We start from the raw sequence: 18893 nt of genomic DNA on the forward strand, positions 1-18893 counted from the left end.
AAGACGAGGACTTGAACTCTAGCTCCACCTGTTGGAAGCAGCAGTCCTACAAGTCAATATCGACCCTTTAACGAGCATTGCCACATGACATAGGATAAAAGCCTCCTCATACTGGAGTGCCAGACATGGCTTGTCACTCTCCACAAGGAGAAACCTCACCCCTTAGATCCAAGTCTATTGTATCATTCCAGGAAATCAGAGGGCAGAAAAGTCACCACCGCTCTGCTGACCCCATAACTGCAGAGTCCAGACCTCCTCTGGTATAATATCAGCACAAACACAGCGCCCCCACCAGGAGCTTCATGGCCGAGCAGCTGCATGCAGCCGTACATCACCAAGCACAATGCCGAGCGTCGGATGGAGTGGTGTAAAGCCGCCACCACTGGACTCTGGAGGAGACGTGTTCTGTGCAGGGATGGATCGCACTTCTCTATCCAGCGTTTGATGGAGGAGTCTGGGTTTGGTGATTCCAGGAGAACGTTACCTCCTGACTGCATTGTGCCCCCTGTACAGATGGTGGAGGAGGATAATGTTATGGGCTGTTATCATGGTTTCCGTTTTTTTGAAATTTCAGGCCTTTACCTGCTCCTGTGACCCTATTATAACACAGATGATGATTCCTCTTAATGGCATCAGATTTTGGCCTTTTGTCGTCAACATGGTGGCACGATGATGGGCTCCTGTTCGGGCTGCCATTAAGCTGCTCGGCCTCCTGAGTGAGTAAAGCCATTTGTCATAAATCTGAGCCGTGTCTGAGACTTTCTTTCTGAGGCCTAAACCGCATGGACACGTGATTGAAATTCACAGCATGTCCCTATGATAACACAGAAGCGTCAGAGCGCAGAACGGGAGGTGTTGCCCTCAGGACGCAGACATTAATACTCTGCTAAGAAGCAGACGCATGGGCAGGGTAAATCTTGTGTTTATGCCTGAAGTTTAAAGGAGCAAACTTTTTTTAATTCTATTTTTTTTGCCCAATCCGGGATCAAAGTCTTTAAAGTTTGGTGGAAACTGCATCAGAAATCACTGGTTTGTGATATTGGCCCTTTTTGTGTTAGGGAGTGAAAATATATTGTTATTAAAAAAAGGGAAAAACAAAAAAAAACAACAATATAGAAACTATCCTGAGCAGTGGGAACTAACTGTATGTGGCCCTGTAGGGGTTAATGGAGTGAGGGTGGGTGCAGGGGATTGGTCCTCTCTGTGCCTGGCTCAGCACATCTCTCCCTGAATATGCAGAATCTCTGCCCAGTTCTGGAATCTGCCCCTTCTCTCGGGCACTGTGGGGGCATTCAGGGAATAAATGTGGGTGGTGCCAGGACCTGCGTGTTCAGTGCACAGAGACCCTCACACTCCATCGTACAAACCCAGCCACTGGGGCAAGATGCCAGAGGGAAAAGGTACGTTGTGCACTATAGCTGGGCACGGGCAGACCTAATGGGAAGCAGAGTCCGGACCCTCACATCTGGGGACCCTCTATAGGAGGCTGCATCCAAAGTGGGGACCCCCGCACTGACAGCTGTGTATGGGAATGTGGGGGAGTATCACTAATTAGGCAGGATTTCTGTTCCCAGGATTGCTCCAGGCGGCGGTGCCCACACTGATATTGTGTCTGAAGCGGACGACTATTTACTGGGGGTTCAGGGGTCTTTCTGGTGGTGGGTTGGTTGTCACACGTCCGGATGCATTAGTGTAATTCGGATTAATTGCTTCTGTTTTCACCCACAGGGGACAAGACGGATAGAACTCTGTACAAGGTAAGGGCAGCCCGGTGCCAGCCCGGTGCCGCTGACGGGTGGAAGAATCATTTCAATACTTTATACAGAAATGTTCCTGGTGGTCAATTTGGAGGGAGGGGGCTTCTGACAAAAATAGAACCATCACTAAATGGCGCAGATGGGGTAATATATTTCTTGTATTTCTCTTTCTTGTGCTATTGTACCCATACATCAATATTTTGCTTAGAAAATCTTCCCCATAGACTTGTCACATGTAGAAATGTAAATTAATGAGCTGATAAGCGAGTAATGCAGCCTGTCACCAGATTTCACAATGCACATCTTGTACACCTGATGAGGCTGGTGTGTTTACTTTGATAATCCATGTCAGGCTGGCTCCACAGTATAGTCCTGATATTAATACGGGCATTCCTTGAATCCAGATAGAGCTCATTTAATATCAGTCAGCAAAACTTTCACGACACATAGTATACAGCCATGTTTACATGTATTTTAAAAGTAAGTACATTGGCCTCAGCAGGTCCAAGATATATATGAATTAATCTATGCAGTTTGTATTGTGAAATCTGATGATAGATCAAGTTTAAAAGGGAGATTAATATGAAAACTGTTCCTGATTTATTGCGCCTTCCCGTCCAGGAGAGAGGTCTAGTGTCAGCGTATAGACAAGCTCTTTCTGCACCAAATGAGAAGGAAAAAATAAGAAAAAGTGAGCGCTCAGGATCCTTTCACTCGCTAAGTTGGGAATCTTGTTCGTCAGTCTTTTCTTGTGACGATTTGTACCTTTATTCTCTCCTCAGAATCTGCCAGAACACCGGCACCGGGTGCAGGAGAAAAAAACACATGTTAAGAAGCAAAGAGGTAACAAAGTAAAAAAATTTCACAAATAGTCAAAATATGGAAAACACTTGAATTGTCATCATTATTATACAGAAGGGGCAGGGATTGTGGGGGGAGCTATGGTCATTATACTGGAGGGGCCTAGATAGTGGAAGGAGCTATGGTCATTATACTGGAGGGGCAGGGATTGTGGGAGGAGCTATGGTCATTATACTGGAGGGGCAGGGATTGTGGGAGGAGCTATGGTCATTATACTGGAGGGGCCTAGATAGTGGAAGGAGCTATGGTCATTATACTGGAGGGGCCTAGATAGTGGAAGGAGCTATGGTCATTATACTGGAGGGGCCTAGATAGTGGAAGGAGCTATGGTCATTATACTGGAGGGGCCTAGATAGTGGAAGGAGCTATGGTCATTATACTGGAGGGGCAGGGATTGTGGGAGGAGCTATGGTCATTATACTGGAGAAGCCTAGATAGTGGAAGGAGCTATGGTCATTATACTGGAGAGGCCTAGATAGTGGAAGGATCTATGGTCATTATACTGGAGGGGCCTAGATAGTGGAAGGAGCTATGGTCATTATACTGGAGGGGCAGGGATTGTGGGAGGAGCTACGGTCATTATACTGGAGGGGCCTAGATAGTGGGGGGAGCTATGGTTATTATACTGGAGGGGCCTAGATAGTGGAAGGAGCTATGGTCATTTTACTGGAGGGGCCTAGATAGTGGAAGGAGCTATGGTCATTATACTAGAGAGGCCTAGATTGTGGGAGGAGCTATGGTCATTATACTGGAGGGGCAGGGATTGTGGGAGGAGCTATGATCATTATACTGGAGGGGCAGGGATTGTGGGAGGAGCTATGGTTATTATACTGGAGAGGCAGAGATTGCGGGAGGAGCTATGGTTATTATACTGGAGGGGCAAGGATTGTGGGAGGAGCTATGGTCATTATACTGGAGAGGCCTAGATTGTGGGAGGAGCTATGGTCATTATACTGGAGGGGCCTAGATAGTGGAAGGAGCTATGGTCATTATACTGGAGGGGCCTAGATAGTGGAAGGAGCTATGGTCATTATACTGGAGGGGCAGGGATTGGGGGAGGAGCTACGATCATTATACTGGAGGGGCAGGGATTGTGGGAGGAGCTACGGTCATTATACTGGAGGGGCCTAGATAGTGGGGGGAGCTATGGTTATTATACTGGAGGGGCCTAGATAGTGGAAGGAGCTATGGTCATTTTACTGGAGGGGCCTAGATAGTGGAAGGAGCTATGGTCATTTTACTGGAGGGGCCTAGATAGTGGAAGGAGCTATGGTCATTTTACTGGAGGGGCCTAGATAGTGGAAGGAGCTATGGTCATTTTACTGGAGGGGCCTAGATAGTGGAAGGAGCTATGGTCATTATACTGGAGAGGCCTAGATAGTGGAAGGAGCTATGGTCATTATACTGGAGGGGCCTAGATAGTGGAAGGAGCTATGGTCATTATACTGGAGGGGCAGGGATTGTGGGAGGAGCTATGGTCATTATACTGGAGGGCAGGGATTGTGGGAGGAGCTATGGTTATTATACTGGAGGGGCAGAGATTGTGGGAGGAGCTATGGTTATTATACTGGAGGGGCCTAGATAGTGGGAGGAGCTATGGTTATTATACTGGAGGGGCCTAGATAGTGGGAGGAGCTATGGTTATTATACTGGAGGGGCCTAGATAGTGGGAGGAGCTATGGTTATTATACTGGAGGGGCCTAGATAGTGGGAGGTGCTATGGTCATTATACTGGAGAGGCCTAGATAGTGGGAGGAGCTATGGTCATTATACTGGAGAGGCCTAGATTGTGGGAGGAGCTATGGTCATTATACTGGAGGGGCAGGGATTGTGGGAGGAGCTATGATCATTATACTGGAGGGGCAGGGATTGTCGGAGGAGCTATGGTTATTATACTGGAGGGGCAGGGATTGTCGGAGGAGCTATGGTTATTATACTGGAGGGGCAAGGATTGTGGGAGGAGCTATGGTTATTATACTGGAGGGGCAAGGATTGTGGGAGGAGCTATGGTCATTATACTAGAGAGGCCTAGATTGTGGGAGGAGCTATGGTCATTATACTGGAGGGGCAGGGATTGTGGGAGGAGCTATGATCATTATACTGGAGGGGCAGGGATTGTGGGAGGAGCTATGGTTATTATACTGGAGAGGCAGAGATTGCGGGAGGAGCTATGGTTATTATACTGGAGGGGCAAGGATTGTGGGAGGAGCTATGGTCATTATACTGGAGAGGCCTAGATTGTGGGAGGAGCTATGGTCATTATACTGGAGGGGCAGGGATTGTGGGAGGAGCTATGATCATTATACTGGAGGGGCAGGGATTGTGGGAGGAGCTATGGTTATTATACTGGAGAGGCAGAGATTGCGGGAGGAGCTATGGTTATTATACTGGAGGGGCCTAGATAGTGGGAGGAGCTATGGTCATTATACTGGAGGGGCAGGGATTGTGGGAGGAGCTATGGTCATTCTACTGGAGGGGCAGGGATTGTGGCTGGAGCTATGGTCATGATACTGGAGGGCCTAGATAGTGGGAGGAGCTATGGTCATTATACTGGAAGGGCAAGGATTGTGGGAGGAGCTATGGTCATTGTACTGGAGGGACAGGGATTGTGCGAGGAGCTATAGTTATTATACAGGAGGAGAATGGGATTGTGGGAGGAGCTATGGTCATTGTACTGGAGGGCAGGGATTGTGGGAGGAGCTATGGTCATTATACTGGAGAGGCCTAGATAGTGGGAGGAGCTATAGTCATTATACAGGCGTGTGAATAGTGGGAGGGGCTATAGTCATACAGAAGGGGCATGAATTGTGGGAGGAGCTGTAGTCATTATACAGGCGTGTGAATAGTGGGAGGGGCTATAGTCATACAGAAGGGGCATGAATTGTGGGAGGAGCTGTAGTCATTATACAGGAGGAGCAAGGATTGCAAGTGAAGCTATAGTCAGAATATAGGAGGGGTCGGGAACTGCTGGTGCAGTTATAGTCTGCAGGGAGAGTAGGAGGGGCAATAGTAATTCAGGATGGGCAGGGATTGTGGGAGGGGCTGTAGTCAATGGACAAATAAAGCCAAATTAAAAAGGTCAGAAACAAGAGGGGGTACAGGCCATGACACTGGTAATTCTCACCCCTCTAGTTCTGCACCACTGCCATACACGTGGTTATTTTTGCCTTTTTTATATAATACCCAGTGCACACCATTTCATTTATGCCCGTTTTAAAAACACAGAGGATGAGGGGGTGAATGATTTTAATTCTAGAACAATCTAATTTTTGTACTATACTTATTTCTTGCCAACCATGCCCAGTTTGACTTAAAGGGAAAGTGTCATCAGAAAATGACCTAAGAATTTTTATATTCTTTTTCACCTTATCACAAGATTGTGAAATTGTGCAGTTTTCTCTTTGAGCCTCACATCACATGGGTGGTCCTGTAGAGATCAGATAGTTTGCTGTTTCTGGGCCACCTGAACAAACGGACAAGTTCAGAAATTGAACTCCGTTTGTGTCATTGCAGTCTGTGGTCCCATCAGCATCCGTCTGAATCCTGTTTTTTTTTTTGGGGGGGGGGGGGGGGGGGATCAGGTGGATTCCCCAAACACACCACAGAAAATGCAATGTGTACAGTGCCTTACATAGGATCCACCATTCACAATGGGCGGTGTCACAGCTCACCTCCTCCCCTCCCTGCACAATGACTTCTGCACAGGTCACTGAGCAAGCCCACAACTCTGTCTCATCAAAGTCAATGTACAGCTCCAGACCATAATATACTATAGTGGATACATTCTCTTTAAAAGAGAGAGATGCTAGAGGAGAGGGCTATTAAGGCTATACTGCCTTCCTCTATGTCGAGATCTGAGCATTTAATGTTACAGGCCCAAAGCCTGAGACTGCACTACTGAGGGAGACTGATGACAACATACCGAGTGGTGCGGTTACGCCGGCCTCACGCGGATCCAAATCCATAAACACGGATATTACTTACTATGCATCTACTTGTACACATTTTAGTAACATCTGACCCTCTTCCTGTCCCCTTATCTCCCCCCAAGGACAGCCGCCGAGAGCGAAGCGGTAATTTCCAGTCCTTTGTGCGAATGGCACTGGAGACGCTGCTGGGTTCATGTCGCAGAAAACGCGGGATCCACCACACCTCCACAGAGCACGTGCAGACCAGCAAAACCTTTATGTCCTGGCACCGCCACAGTCTTCCCGTCAGACCCTTTCTACTGGTGCGAGCCGACCGCGGGGTCCGAGTGTGAGAGCGTTAACAGATGAGCGCACGTGACTTCCACCCTGCCTGACCTTACAGTGTGTGAATGAGTATCTGGCAGTGAGCGCGGAGTCGTGAGCCGATGACCCCTCCAGCCTGGCGGCCGCGGGGAAGGCGCATACGTGTAGTGGAGTGTTCCTGTCCATACGTGATGTTGTGTGCCTTCTGGAATAAAAAACGTGCTGCAATGGTGTCCGTGTCACTAAACTTTATGGATCATACACAAAGCACAATTCTTACAAAACAACTTTATTAATGGAATCCGGGCAGATGGAGAGGTCATGACCTTGCAAGACCTGAATTTTATCACTCCATATTACGCCCAGAGGATATATATGATTATGTAGCGGAGGCGGCGGGTCCTAACAATGTCCTCCGCGAGGTGGCATCTTGTTCATTCATTTCCCCAGCTGCTGGCAGGATGCCCGTATACACCCATTATATACCAGCCGGAAGCGCTCCAGCTCTAGTCTGCTCAGAAACACCGAATGGCAGAGTTTGGTCACACCGCTGCAGGTGTCGACAGATGGCACCGACTCTATAGATGTCTTCCTTTCAGCCAATCAAACGATAGAAAACCCAGCAGCCAAATGTGAGCCAGTGGCCAGCCCAGCTCAGCTCGGACCACTTGTTAACAGTATGTGCCATCCCATAGCCCTGGATAATGAGAGGAGTATCAGCAGCAATGGAGGCAAACATTACACAATGACTACCAATATGAGGTTGCCACCCTACTGGTAAATGGTCTAATTAGAGGGGTGGTCCACCTTTGGATACAATTTTTTTTCTTAAATGCATATATTTTTGGCAATCGGTTTCATTAAAAATTTTGCACAGTTTGTTGCCTATAGTCTCTGTGTTGCATGGCTACAGAACGAGGTTACTGAGAATCCATCAGTGAGCTGACTGAGATGGTCTGGCGGGTAGTTTGTAACACTTTTATCTGTCTTTATTTGAGATCCTTTCAACTGATTTATATTATATTAAAGTTGACTGTACAGTAAAACAAGAAGCCTGTAAAAGCCAAACGGTGCAAAATGGTTCATGAAACCCAACTGCAAAAATTGTTTATAGCCCCCAAATACATGCATTTAAGTAACATAAAAAAAGTCCCCATAAAGTGGACAAATCCTTTAAAAGCAGCAGTGTACATTTTCCATTGAGCAGCCTGGACAGGTTATGTTTCACAGAATTTGAAAGGTATGAGAAAAAGCACCATCATGCTCACCTGATCGGGCTGTGTACACACAACCCTGAAAGAGACTTAAGCCCCCGTCTCATATAGCGAGATCGCTGCTGTGTCACGGTTTTGGTGACGCAACAGCGACCTCACCAGCGATGTCGCTATGTGTGACACTTTGCAGCGATCAGGCCCCTGCTGTGAGGTCGCTGATCGCTGCAGAATGTCCTGGACCATTTTTTGGTCGTTGCCCTCCCGCTGGTCAGCACACATCGCTGTGTGTGACCAGCGGGAGCAGCGATCAGGCTGGTAACCATGATAAACATCGGGTTACTAGGGGCACACGCGCACTTAGTAACCCGCTGTTTATCATGGTTACAAGCCTGCTAAAGTGAGCGGTAACCTCCCGCTCACCGTAGCAGAGTGGTAACCATGATAAACATCGGGTTACTGGGGGCACACGCGCACCTAGTAACCCGTTGTTTATCATGGTTACCAGCCTGCTCCTGCTTCAGCAGGCTCGTAACCAGGAGCAGGACATCGTGGAAAGATTCTTTCCACGATGTCGCTGCTCCCCTGATCGTTGGTGAGCCTGCCTGTTTGACAGCTCACCAGCGACCACATAGCGACGCAGCAACGATCCCTGACAGGTCGTATCGTTGTAGGGATCGTTGCAGCGTCGCTAAGTGTGTCGGGGCCTTTAGCCTGCTGCAGACCACCGAGGAAGAAAAAGGCACTGTAAACAATATGGGTTAAACTGCGCTGCCGTCGAATGATGATGAAAAGACATAAATCAATTTATGCAGTTTATTCGTCAACGCGTTTCAAAGTTTCAAACTTCATCAGGACAAAACCACGGTGGTTTTGTCCTGATGAAGAAGTTTGAAACTTCGAAAATGATTCCAGTCTTTTCATCATCATTCGACGGCAGCGCAGTTTAACCCATATTGTTTCCAGTGCCTTTGATCACAAAATTTGAAAGGAAGAGTGACCCCTAGTGGACAACTTATCAGGAACATCATTTTTTTTTTTTTTTTTTAAATAATTTATTCATACACCGTTTTACCTCTTCTTCGCTGGTATCTTCAGCGTCTGTATCAAATAAAGACCCCAAGTACGTCAGCTGAAGTATAGCCATGACGCCGAACAGCGTGTTAATCAGGAGCACCAGAGGACCCTGGTAGGAAGGCGAAACACGAGAGCTGGTCACAGTCTGACAGGTCACATACAAAAGCCAATGACTGCTTAAAAGTGAGTGCAGAAAAACAACAGGTTTTACAATAAGGAATGCAAACAGGCAGCGCGCGCGTGTGCGTGCGTGCGTGTGTGCGTGTGTGGATAAATGCGTGATGTGGCCCATTTAGTGCCGTGATCCTACCAATGTTTTACCTTTTTGTTATGGTGGGTGCAGGATGATGAGCATTTCTTGGACAGTATGCAGGCACTGAAGACCTCTGCAAGTCTCCTCCGGAGCACTGATATAGAGAGGGGGGGGGGGGGGGGGGGGGGGTGGGACAAATTAGGGGGCTATAAAAGCAACAACAACAACGAGGCAAACATGACCATAAAATTGTACGAATGGTATGGAGATATCCTCCAGAGCAGCGATCAGTGAAGATGCTCCCACACGTGAAGACCTGCTAGATTCAGAACAAGATGGTTCCTGGGCCACAATCACAGCGGGAAATATTACGAGGCAGAACCACAACCACATACAATATACACTGTGTTCCAAATTATTATGCAAATAATATTTTCTCAAATTACCTATATGAATTGCAGTCATTGTAATTTTCCAGTCAAATAACTATTAGAGCACAATTGAAAGGTTTTTGTACAAACTGCCTATGATAACAGTATATTTTAAAAAAAATAAACTCAAACTGCACTCAAAATGCATGTTCCAAATTATTATGCACAGCAGAGTTTTCAACCTTTTCATTTTAATAAAGAACAAAAAAATGGTCATTTTTGAAATTATAAGCATTAGCAGGTTATTACAAACTGAAATCAAACAGTTTTCAACTCAAAACTTTATTCTAGGTGATGTTACATTTGCACATAGGACCGCTTGTTCGAAAGGAGCTTCTGAACTCTCTCGTCCATTGAATTTGTCAGGTTTTGGATGGTTTCTGCTTCAATTGTTTTGCATGAGGACAGAATACCCTCCCAGAGCTGTTGCTTAGATGTGAACTGCCTCCCGCCATCATAGACACTCCTTTTGATGATGCTCCTGAGGTTCTCAATGGGGTTGAGGTCAGGGGAGCATGGGGGCCACACCATAAGTTTGTCCCCTTTTATGCCCATAGCAGCCAGAGATGCAGATGTGTTATGTGCAGCATGAGACGGGGCATTATCATGCATGAAATGATCTCAATGGTCCAGATGGATGGAGTGGAGGATGGCTGGTTGATGGACACCCCATGAAAAAACGGCTAAGGCGCTAACAAGGAGGAGGTGGAGTAATGCTTTGGGCTGGAATCATGGGGAGAGAGATTGTCGGCCCTTTTAGGATCCCTGAAGGGGTAAAGATGAACTCCATAATGTATGTTGAGTTTCTCAAACAGCACTTCATGCCATGGTTCAAGAAGAAGAACCGTGCACTCCGCAGCAAGATCATTTTCATGCATGATAATGCCCCGTCTCATGCTGCACATAACACATCTGCATCTCTGGCTGCTATGGGCATAAAAGGGGACAAACTTATGGTGTGGCCCCCATGCTCCCCTGACCTCAACCCCATTGAGAACCTCTGGAGCATCATCAAAAGGAGTGTCTATGATGGCGGGAGGCAGTTCACATCTAAGCAACAGCCCTGGGAGGGTATTCTGTCCTCATGCAAAACAATTGAAGCAGAAACCATCCAAAACCTGACAAATTCAATGGACGAGAGAGTTCAGAAGCTCCTTTCGAACAAGGGGTCCTATGTGCAAATGTAACATCACCTAGAATAAAGTTTTGAGTTGAAAACTGTTTGATTTCAGTTTGTAATATCCTGTTAATGCTTATAATTTCAATTTTTTTGCTCTTTATTAAAATGAAAAGGTTGAAAACTCTGCTGTGCATAATAATTTGGAACATGCATTTTGAGTGCAGTTTGAGTTTTTTATTTTTTTAAAAATATACTGTTATCATAGGCAGTTTGTACAAAAACCTTTCAATTGTACTCTAATAGTTATTTGACTGGAAAATTACAATGACTGCAATTCATATAGGTAATTTGGGAAAATCTGAGAAAATATTATTGGCATAATAATTTGGAACACAGTGTAGATGGAAAACAGTCGGATGACTTACCATGTTCGACGTAAGTGATGAAACCCAGAGATAAAAGCACAGCCGCCAGGTGGAAGCTGAGACCCTGGGAGAACACAAAGGAATATGTAATTAAAAGGGTTAACCACCTGTGGGGGCTTACTTTTCTTAATCAAATAACATAATTTTTGTAATTAGGTTTCATGAAAAATTTAGCAACGTTTGCCTTCTCCCGTTTACCTCTGTACTGCACTGTCCATTGCTGGCTGCAGAATGAGTTAACTGAGAATCTGTCAGTGAACTCATTAGGCAAGGCTGATGGCCACACACCACATTACTGTTTAACGGTGCAAAATTTCTTTGACGTCCAATTGCAAAAATGATTTTTCACCCCAAATCCACGTATTTAAATAAAAAAATAACATTTTACCCAAAAGTGAACAATCACTTTAAACCTGTACAGACATCGTATAAATACATCTAACATGAGACTCACATGAAGTAAAGCGCTGGCGGCATATGTTACAATGATGGCGTGAAACGTGCCGAGCTTCAGAGCGTTCTTGAACACATCTGATGAGAAGATTTAGGAAGGTTAAAAAAGGGGGCGAAGATCTTATTGAATCCAATATCCAAGCTTTCCTACAGCCATGTTCCTGCATAAGACGCCCCAGAAGACGGACAAGGTACAGAGTCCTGCATGCCAGGAATATCCTTACATGTGTGCAGCCATCGGGACATGGGCCGGTTCCAGCTTGTCACCACGTCCACCATGGAGCGAGGAATCTCTACATTCAGTGGATAAGAAACCGAGAGATCCCTGAAGAGAAACAAAGATGGATCACCCTATGATGGCCGGGGATGAGGACGACAGATCATGGCCACGCGTGGACTCACCAGTGAACGTGGTCTTTCTCCTCCGTGAACCCAGCACCGGATAGGACGGCGGTCACCTCAGACAAGAACCCCACAAAATAATTACTGAAATGGAAAGATGACGCGTTCTCGTAGGCCCGCAGCCACCTGCACAGGACAGCAAAACATCAGCTCCGAGCAAGAACTCAATTCCTCCCACCCCCAAAAGTGAGCAGACTAATCACAGTGCGTGGCATGTAGCACGTCAGTCAGCGGATAATAGTGGGGTCACGTAGTATCTAGTGCTGGTGTCTCATATGGGCCTCCTTATCTCCATGGCCCGGGGGTGACGGCACCCCACGGACCCCCTATACTTGAGCCGCTGGGGACAGGTGTAGGGGTATACGGACTATTCTCCATGGAGTTTTTAAAATTAAACAGTCCAACCAAAAATAAAACTTAGATGTTACTAAAAATGTGGGTGTCTTAACTTAGTAAGTTTTGTTCTTGCAGAATTTGCCATTACATTATGGTTTCTACACTGTAATAACTCTCGAGCATCATTCCCCCATCTGACGCAGGCGAGTCAGGTGACAACTAAGCGAACAAGCGCCCAATTATAGGTCACAGATTGGGAGTTAGTTTTTTTTTTTTTTTTAATAAATATTACAAAAAAAAAAAAAAAAAAAGGCAAAAAGACCTTACTTACCGTACAACAAGACCCCTGCCACCAAGAAAAAATAAATAAATAATATCAAGATCATGGCTAATGACAAGGAGGTGAATGTGGGTGTCGGGGGATGGGTGGTCAGAGTCGGGGTGTAAGTTATGGGTTACACAAGGTGAGGCGGCTGAGATGACATTAGAATTGTCACAACCTGTAACTCTATGAAGGGAACGGCACAGCAACACAATCAGTACAAATCCTAGATAATAATATTCCCGATGCTTTCTCCCTCTCCGCCATCGGGTGTGGAAAGGCAGGAGAGCGTGCTCCCATCTGACAGCTATCGTGCACGTGTCCTATTGATGAGGATGGCACCCGTGCATAATAACTTTATTATCTAATAACTGCAATGGATGAAGGGATAATAATGAATGGACGCTTTGTATCACTGTGCACAGTGCAGCAGATTTACCAGGACGGGTGCAGGGGGAGCAGTTACGGGGGCAATTACTTTTCCTTTGCACCAGTTCAGATAAATCTGTTCCATGAGGAAAGGATGGATCAGGGAGGGGAGGACAGAGAATACCTGGCTTTACGTTTCTTACTGGAGAATCCGAGGAAACATAAAGGGAAAGGAAAAACAAAAAAAAAGAGCTGAGAAATACATAGTGAGGATGAAGAGCAGTACAGCGCCGTATTCCCGGAGGGACGAGACCCCCGCTGCCGTCACTACATGCGAGATTAGGGGGGTCACATATTCAGGAAGTGGTGACGAGTCTGGGGCTCATCCTTGACTAGAGACCCCTTTTATTTTTTCCGCAGTTCCATGCTATAGACAGATCCTAAATGTGAGAATGTTCTCATAGATCTCCCCCACAATCCAACACAAGAACCATCATAACCTGGGTTCAGTGGAGCTGTGGAGGGGTCGGGGGTCACTGAAATGCTGATTTATCGTTGCAGGGAGTCAGCACACCAGTCACATCTGGCTATACCCCACGGAGCAATGTCACCAGCTCTGATGAACTGATGCATAATGGATCATCTGCAACTTTCTAAATGACCGAGGTTCCATTTTTCATCAGATCTGTGCTTGCTGTCAGTAAATCATTACAGCCTTGTTTACATGCAGCGTGCCATCCCCACCCTGACCTGGTCCTGCTGACACAGTGGCACGCCTCGTTACAGAGCATCAGTGTTCTCTTTTGTAACCAGCCGTGTACCGCTCAGCAGAACAATATGGGGATGGGGCTGAGTCTCCGGATATAAACAAGAAGCAGTTTACCGGCAGGAAACAGAAATAAAATATAAAACCCAGAAATCTCGTCCCTCGCTGGCGCTTTGTACTCACTTTCTCAACAGCCGGTCTCCGTAGATGGGGATGAAGTAAGGGAAGAGATATGGAGAAATGCACGTGGACACCAGGAGGCAGAATACGCAGAGGATCAGGCTGCGGACCACCCGCCGGAACCAGCTGAAAGTCTGCGAAGAAGGAGGAATGAGACCACACCAGCAAGAAGCATTGGGAGGAGACCCCCAAAGCCCAGCCGCACATTGCCTGCATGGACATACTGGGAAAATGGTGCACAATGAATATGATGAGTGTCCGGCAGATTTAGTGGACGCTGCTCCAGAACATGAGACACTGGTCATTAAAAGGGGCGCAGACAACTCCGCAAGTGGCCATACCCCGCAAACAGCTGCTGACTAAACTCCTGGCCTACTGACAGCCCATCCTCTGGAGCCCCCGAAGACCTGCACGGGCAGGGCCGAGCAGGCAGGTGCTGTCTATGGGGAGTAGGCTGCTGCCAGGCACCTCTGCCCCCATCCTTCAGGGATGGTTTATCTCCTATCAGAACAAACAGATCGGGCATATTGCTATCGAACATGCCCCATCCCTCCTGACAATACACACTATACGAGTCAACCTCTGACACAATGTTTCTTCACCATCTGCTCTTATCAGCCCCGGTCCCCGCCATTATCCTCACCATTTTCCGTCCATTCACTGCATCCAAGTAACTGGTAAAACTTATCCAAGGGCCGAAGATGACGGTGCCCACAAAGTAGACGTATCCCATGAATTCCACTGGAGATGGAATGGTGCGCACGATACCGCGATCCACATCGAAGCCCAAAGACACTGCTTTCATGGCCACGATCATCTGTGCACCTACATGGTGAGAAAGAAGGGAAGTGTCAAAGGTCAACCCAAAGAATAGGGGTCCGGCATGGAAAACCAACCTCGCATCTTGTGCCAGCTGACGGTGTCCACCATGTGCATCTCCCTGGAAGGAGGAGACAAAGGCGTCAGTGAGTTTCTGTGCAGTCATCCGTGTGCCGCACTGTGGGGCGCAGAACGGCAGCTCTCACCCCATCAGCAGATAGATGAGGATAGTGACGGACAACAGGACCCCGCGATGCTGCGAGTGACGGCACAAGAACAGCACCAGGTAACACAGCAGGCTGAGGAGGACCACCCAAATCATCTGCAGCTGGAAGAAGTGGTAGAGGCAGAAGAAGCCCCCGGCAATGGTGAACAGGTGCTTCACGTGGGAAGGGAGGCCTGCGGAGAGCGATGGGGGAAAGGAAACATCAGGAGCTACAGCTCACAGCAGGGTACACAGCGCAGACATGCAGCCAGGATACGCAGGGCGGACACGCAGCCAGGATCACACAGCCAAGACCCCTAGCCAGGACACGCAGCCAGGACACGCAGCCAGGACCCGCAGCAGATGCAGCAGTAGCAAGAGATCTCTGCTCGCTCAGTGAATGATACCATCTGCTCTCTGGCTGATGAACTGTACAGACCTAACACCTCTGAAAGCAGAGAGGATTACACTGCACACATCCACAGCCCAAACCTCTGCAGACCCGGCGGTCCATTACAGTGCATCGGTGTAGGTAATATGTACTGGAGACCCCGCAGTTCGTTACAGTGCATCGGTGCAGGTAACACATACACAGGACTTTCCAGCCTTTCTCACTATGTAACAATAGTGTTGAGCCAACGTGCTCTGATAAAACGTTATCCAAGCACGGTCGCTCAACAGTAGTGATCAGCTGTGTAACTCGCACACCTACATGACTGCGGCGCACACCTATACAAGACGTCGGCGCACACCCATACAAGACGGCGGCCCACGCCCACACAAGACTGCGGCCCACACCCATACAAGACTGCGGCCCACACCCATACAAGACGTCGGCGCACACCCATACAAGACGTCGGCCCACGCCCACACAAGACTGCGGCCCACACCCATACAAGACGGCGGCCCACACCCATACAAGACGGCGGCCCACACCCACACAAGACGGCGGCCCACACCCACACAAGACGGCGGCCCACACCCATACAAGACGGCGGCCCACACCCATACAAGACTGCGGCGCACACCTATACATGACTGCGGCGCACACCTATATATGACTGCGGCGCACACCTATATATGACTGCGGCGCACACCTACATGACTGCGGCGCACACCTACATGACTGCGGCGCACACCTACATGACAGCGGCCCACACCTACATATGACAGCGGCGCACACCTATATATGACTGCGGCCCACACCTACATGACTGCGGCCCACACCTACATGACTGCGGCCCACACCTATACATGACTGCGGCCCACACCTATACATGACTGCGGCCCACACCTATACATGACTGCGGCCCACACCTATACATGACTGCGGCCCACACCTATACATGACTGCGGCGCACACGTACATGACTGCGGCGCACACCTATATATGACTGCGGCGCACACCTATATATGACTGCGGCCCACACCTACATGACTGCGGCCCACACCTATACATGACTGCGGCCCACACCTATACATGACTGCGGCCCACACCTATACATGACTGCGGCCCACACCTATACATGACTGCGGCCCACACCTATACATGACTGCGGCCCACACCTATATATGACTGCGGCGCACACCTATATATGACTGCGGCGCACACCTATATATGACTGCGGCGCACACCTACATGACTGCGGCGCACACCTACATGACAGCGGCCCACACCTACATATGACAGCGGCGCACACCTATATATGACTGCGGCCCACACCTACATGACTGCGGCCCACACCTATACATGACTGCGGCCCACACCTATACATGACTGCGGCCCACACCTATACATGACTGCGGCGCACACCTATATATGACTGCGGCGCACACCTATATATGACTGCGGCGCACACCTACATGACTGCGGCCCACACCTACATGACTGCGGCCCACACCTACATGACTGCGGCCCACACCTACATGACTGCGGCCCACACCTATACATGACTGCGGCGCACACCTATATATGACTGCGGCGCACACCTATATATGACTGCGGCGCACACCTATATATGACTGCGGCGCACACCTATATATGACTGCGGCGCACACCTATATATGACTGCGGCGCACACCTACATGACTGCGGCGCACACCTACATGACAGCGGCCCACACCTACATATGACAGCGGCGCACACCTATATATGACTGCGGCCCACACCTACATGACTGCGGCCCACACCTACATGACTGCGGCCCACACCTACATGACTGCGGCCCACACCTACATGACTGCGGCCCACACCTACATGACTGCGGCCCACACCTACATGACTGCGGCCCACACCTACATGACTGCGGCCCACACCTACATGACTGCGGCCCACACCTATACATGACTGCGGCCCACACCTATACATGACTGCGGCCCACACCTATACATGACTGCGGCGCACACCTATATATGACTGCGGCCCACACCTACATGACTGCGGCCCACACCTATACATGACAGCGGCCCACACCTATACATGACAGCGGCGCACACCTATATATGACTGCGGCCCACACCTACATGACTGCGGCCCACACCTACATGACTGCGGCCCACACCTACATGACTGCGGCCCACACCTACATGACTGCGGCCCACACCTACATGACTGCGGCCCACACCTACATGACTGCGGCCCACACCTACATGACTGCGGCCCACACCTATACATGACTGCGGCCCACACCTATACATGACTGCGGCCCACACCTATATATGACTGCGGCCCACACCTACATGACTGCGGCCCACACCTACATGACTGCGGCCCACACCTACATGACTGCGGCCCACACCTACATGACTGCGGCCCACACCTACATGACTGCGGCCCACACCTATACATGACTGCGGCCCACACCTACATGACTGCGGCCCACACCTACATGACTGCGGCCCACACCTATACATGACTGCGGCCCACACCTATACATGACTGCGGCCCACACCTATACATGACTGCGGCCCACACCTATACATGACTGCGGCCCACACCTACATGACTGCGGCCCACACCTATATATGACTGCGGCCCACACCTACATGACTGCGGCCCACACCTACATGACTGCGGCCCACACCTATACATGACTGCGGCCCACACCTATACATGACTGCGGCCCACACCTATACATGACTGCGGCCCACACCTATACATGACTGCGGCGCATGTCATCGGTTTTCGGCACTACATGCACTTGTCCCCGTGCTCTAACGTCCCCCTTCCTGTTTGTGCCCCTGGAACGTGATCTTACCAAACCTCCACAGCAGCCGGCAGCCCAGACACAGCAGCAGCAGCACCCAGATCTGCTCCAGGCCTTGCACAGCGGTGGGGAGGATGCAGCCATGAAGGAGCTGTTCATAAAATTCTCTGCGGCTGAAGGCGGCCATTTTTGGTCCTGGGAATCTGGGGGCTCAGTGGTCCCGACCTCTGGAAACAGAGAAAACCCCATCACCTACATAGATAAATGTACAGAGGCCTGGGACATAAGAACATGGCACAGCAATAAGTGTCACCTCACTGCCAGCTGTAGCTCCTCTATGCCATCCCTGCTACTGCCATCCCTGCTGCCATTCTCCCCTCTCAGGGGGATACTCTTATCACTGCTACTTGAAACAAACCAATAAGAGCTGAGTAAAGAGGAACTCCACCAATCACAACTCAGAACTGC

At 48.9% G+C, this 18893-nt stretch overlaps 1 protein-coding gene across 3 annotated transcripts; it reads right to left on the reverse strand.

The window, feature by feature from the left end:
* Positions 1 to 7123: 7123 nt before the first annotated feature.
* PORCN (porcupine O-acyltransferase) lies at positions 7124 to 18893 on the reverse strand. 3 transcript variants are annotated; one of them, XM_073640386.1, is made up of 15 exons: positions 18739 to 18893; positions 18477 to 18652; positions 15221 to 15413; positions 15092 to 15135; positions 14839 to 15020; positions 14199 to 14329; positions 13434 to 13451; positions 12890 to 12904; positions 12223 to 12348; positions 12045 to 12145; positions 11822 to 11898; positions 11368 to 11431; positions 9460 to 9545; positions 9137 to 9247; positions 7124 to 7547 (listed from the first exon to the last, which is right to left on the reverse strand). In XM_073640386.1, exons 2-15 carry the CDS (start codon positions 18610 to 18612, stop codon positions 7446 to 7448), a joined length of 1386 nt encoding a protein of 461 aa, XP_073496487.1. In that variant the 5' UTR covers positions 18613 to 18652; positions 18739 to 18893; the 3' UTR covers positions 7124 to 7445. The 3 variants fall into 3 exon arrangements, with proteins under 3 accessions (XP_073496487.1, XP_073496488.1, XP_073496489.1); XM_073640387.1 differs by having other exon boundaries at positions 18744 to 18875; XM_073640388.1 differs by lacking the exons at positions 12890 to 12904; positions 13434 to 13451.

The sequence above is a fragment of the Phyllobates terribilis genome, unplaced genomic scaffold (genome assembly GCF_046119375.1).
Source record: "Phyllobates terribilis strain yellow unplaced genomic scaffold, ASM4611937v1 Scaffold_7__3_contigs__length_470593459, whole genome shotgun sequence".
NCBI classification, from domain to species: Eukaryota; Metazoa; Chordata; class Amphibia; order Anura; family Dendrobatidae; genus Phyllobates; species Phyllobates terribilis.

Coding starts and splice junctions, on each gene's coding strand:
- PORCN (XM_073640386.1), bottom strand. CDS start 18,612: ATGGCCGCCTTCAGCCGCAGAGAATTTTATGAACAGCTCCTTCATGGC. Junction 15,414..18,476: donor CCGGCTGCTGTGGAGGTTTG/GTAAGATCACGT, acceptor CGCTCTCCGCAG/GCCTCCCTTCCCACGTGAAG. Junction 14,330..14,838: donor CAGTGAATGGACGGAAAATG/GTGAGGATAATG, acceptor CCTTCTTCGCAG/ACTTTCAGCTGGTTCCGGCG.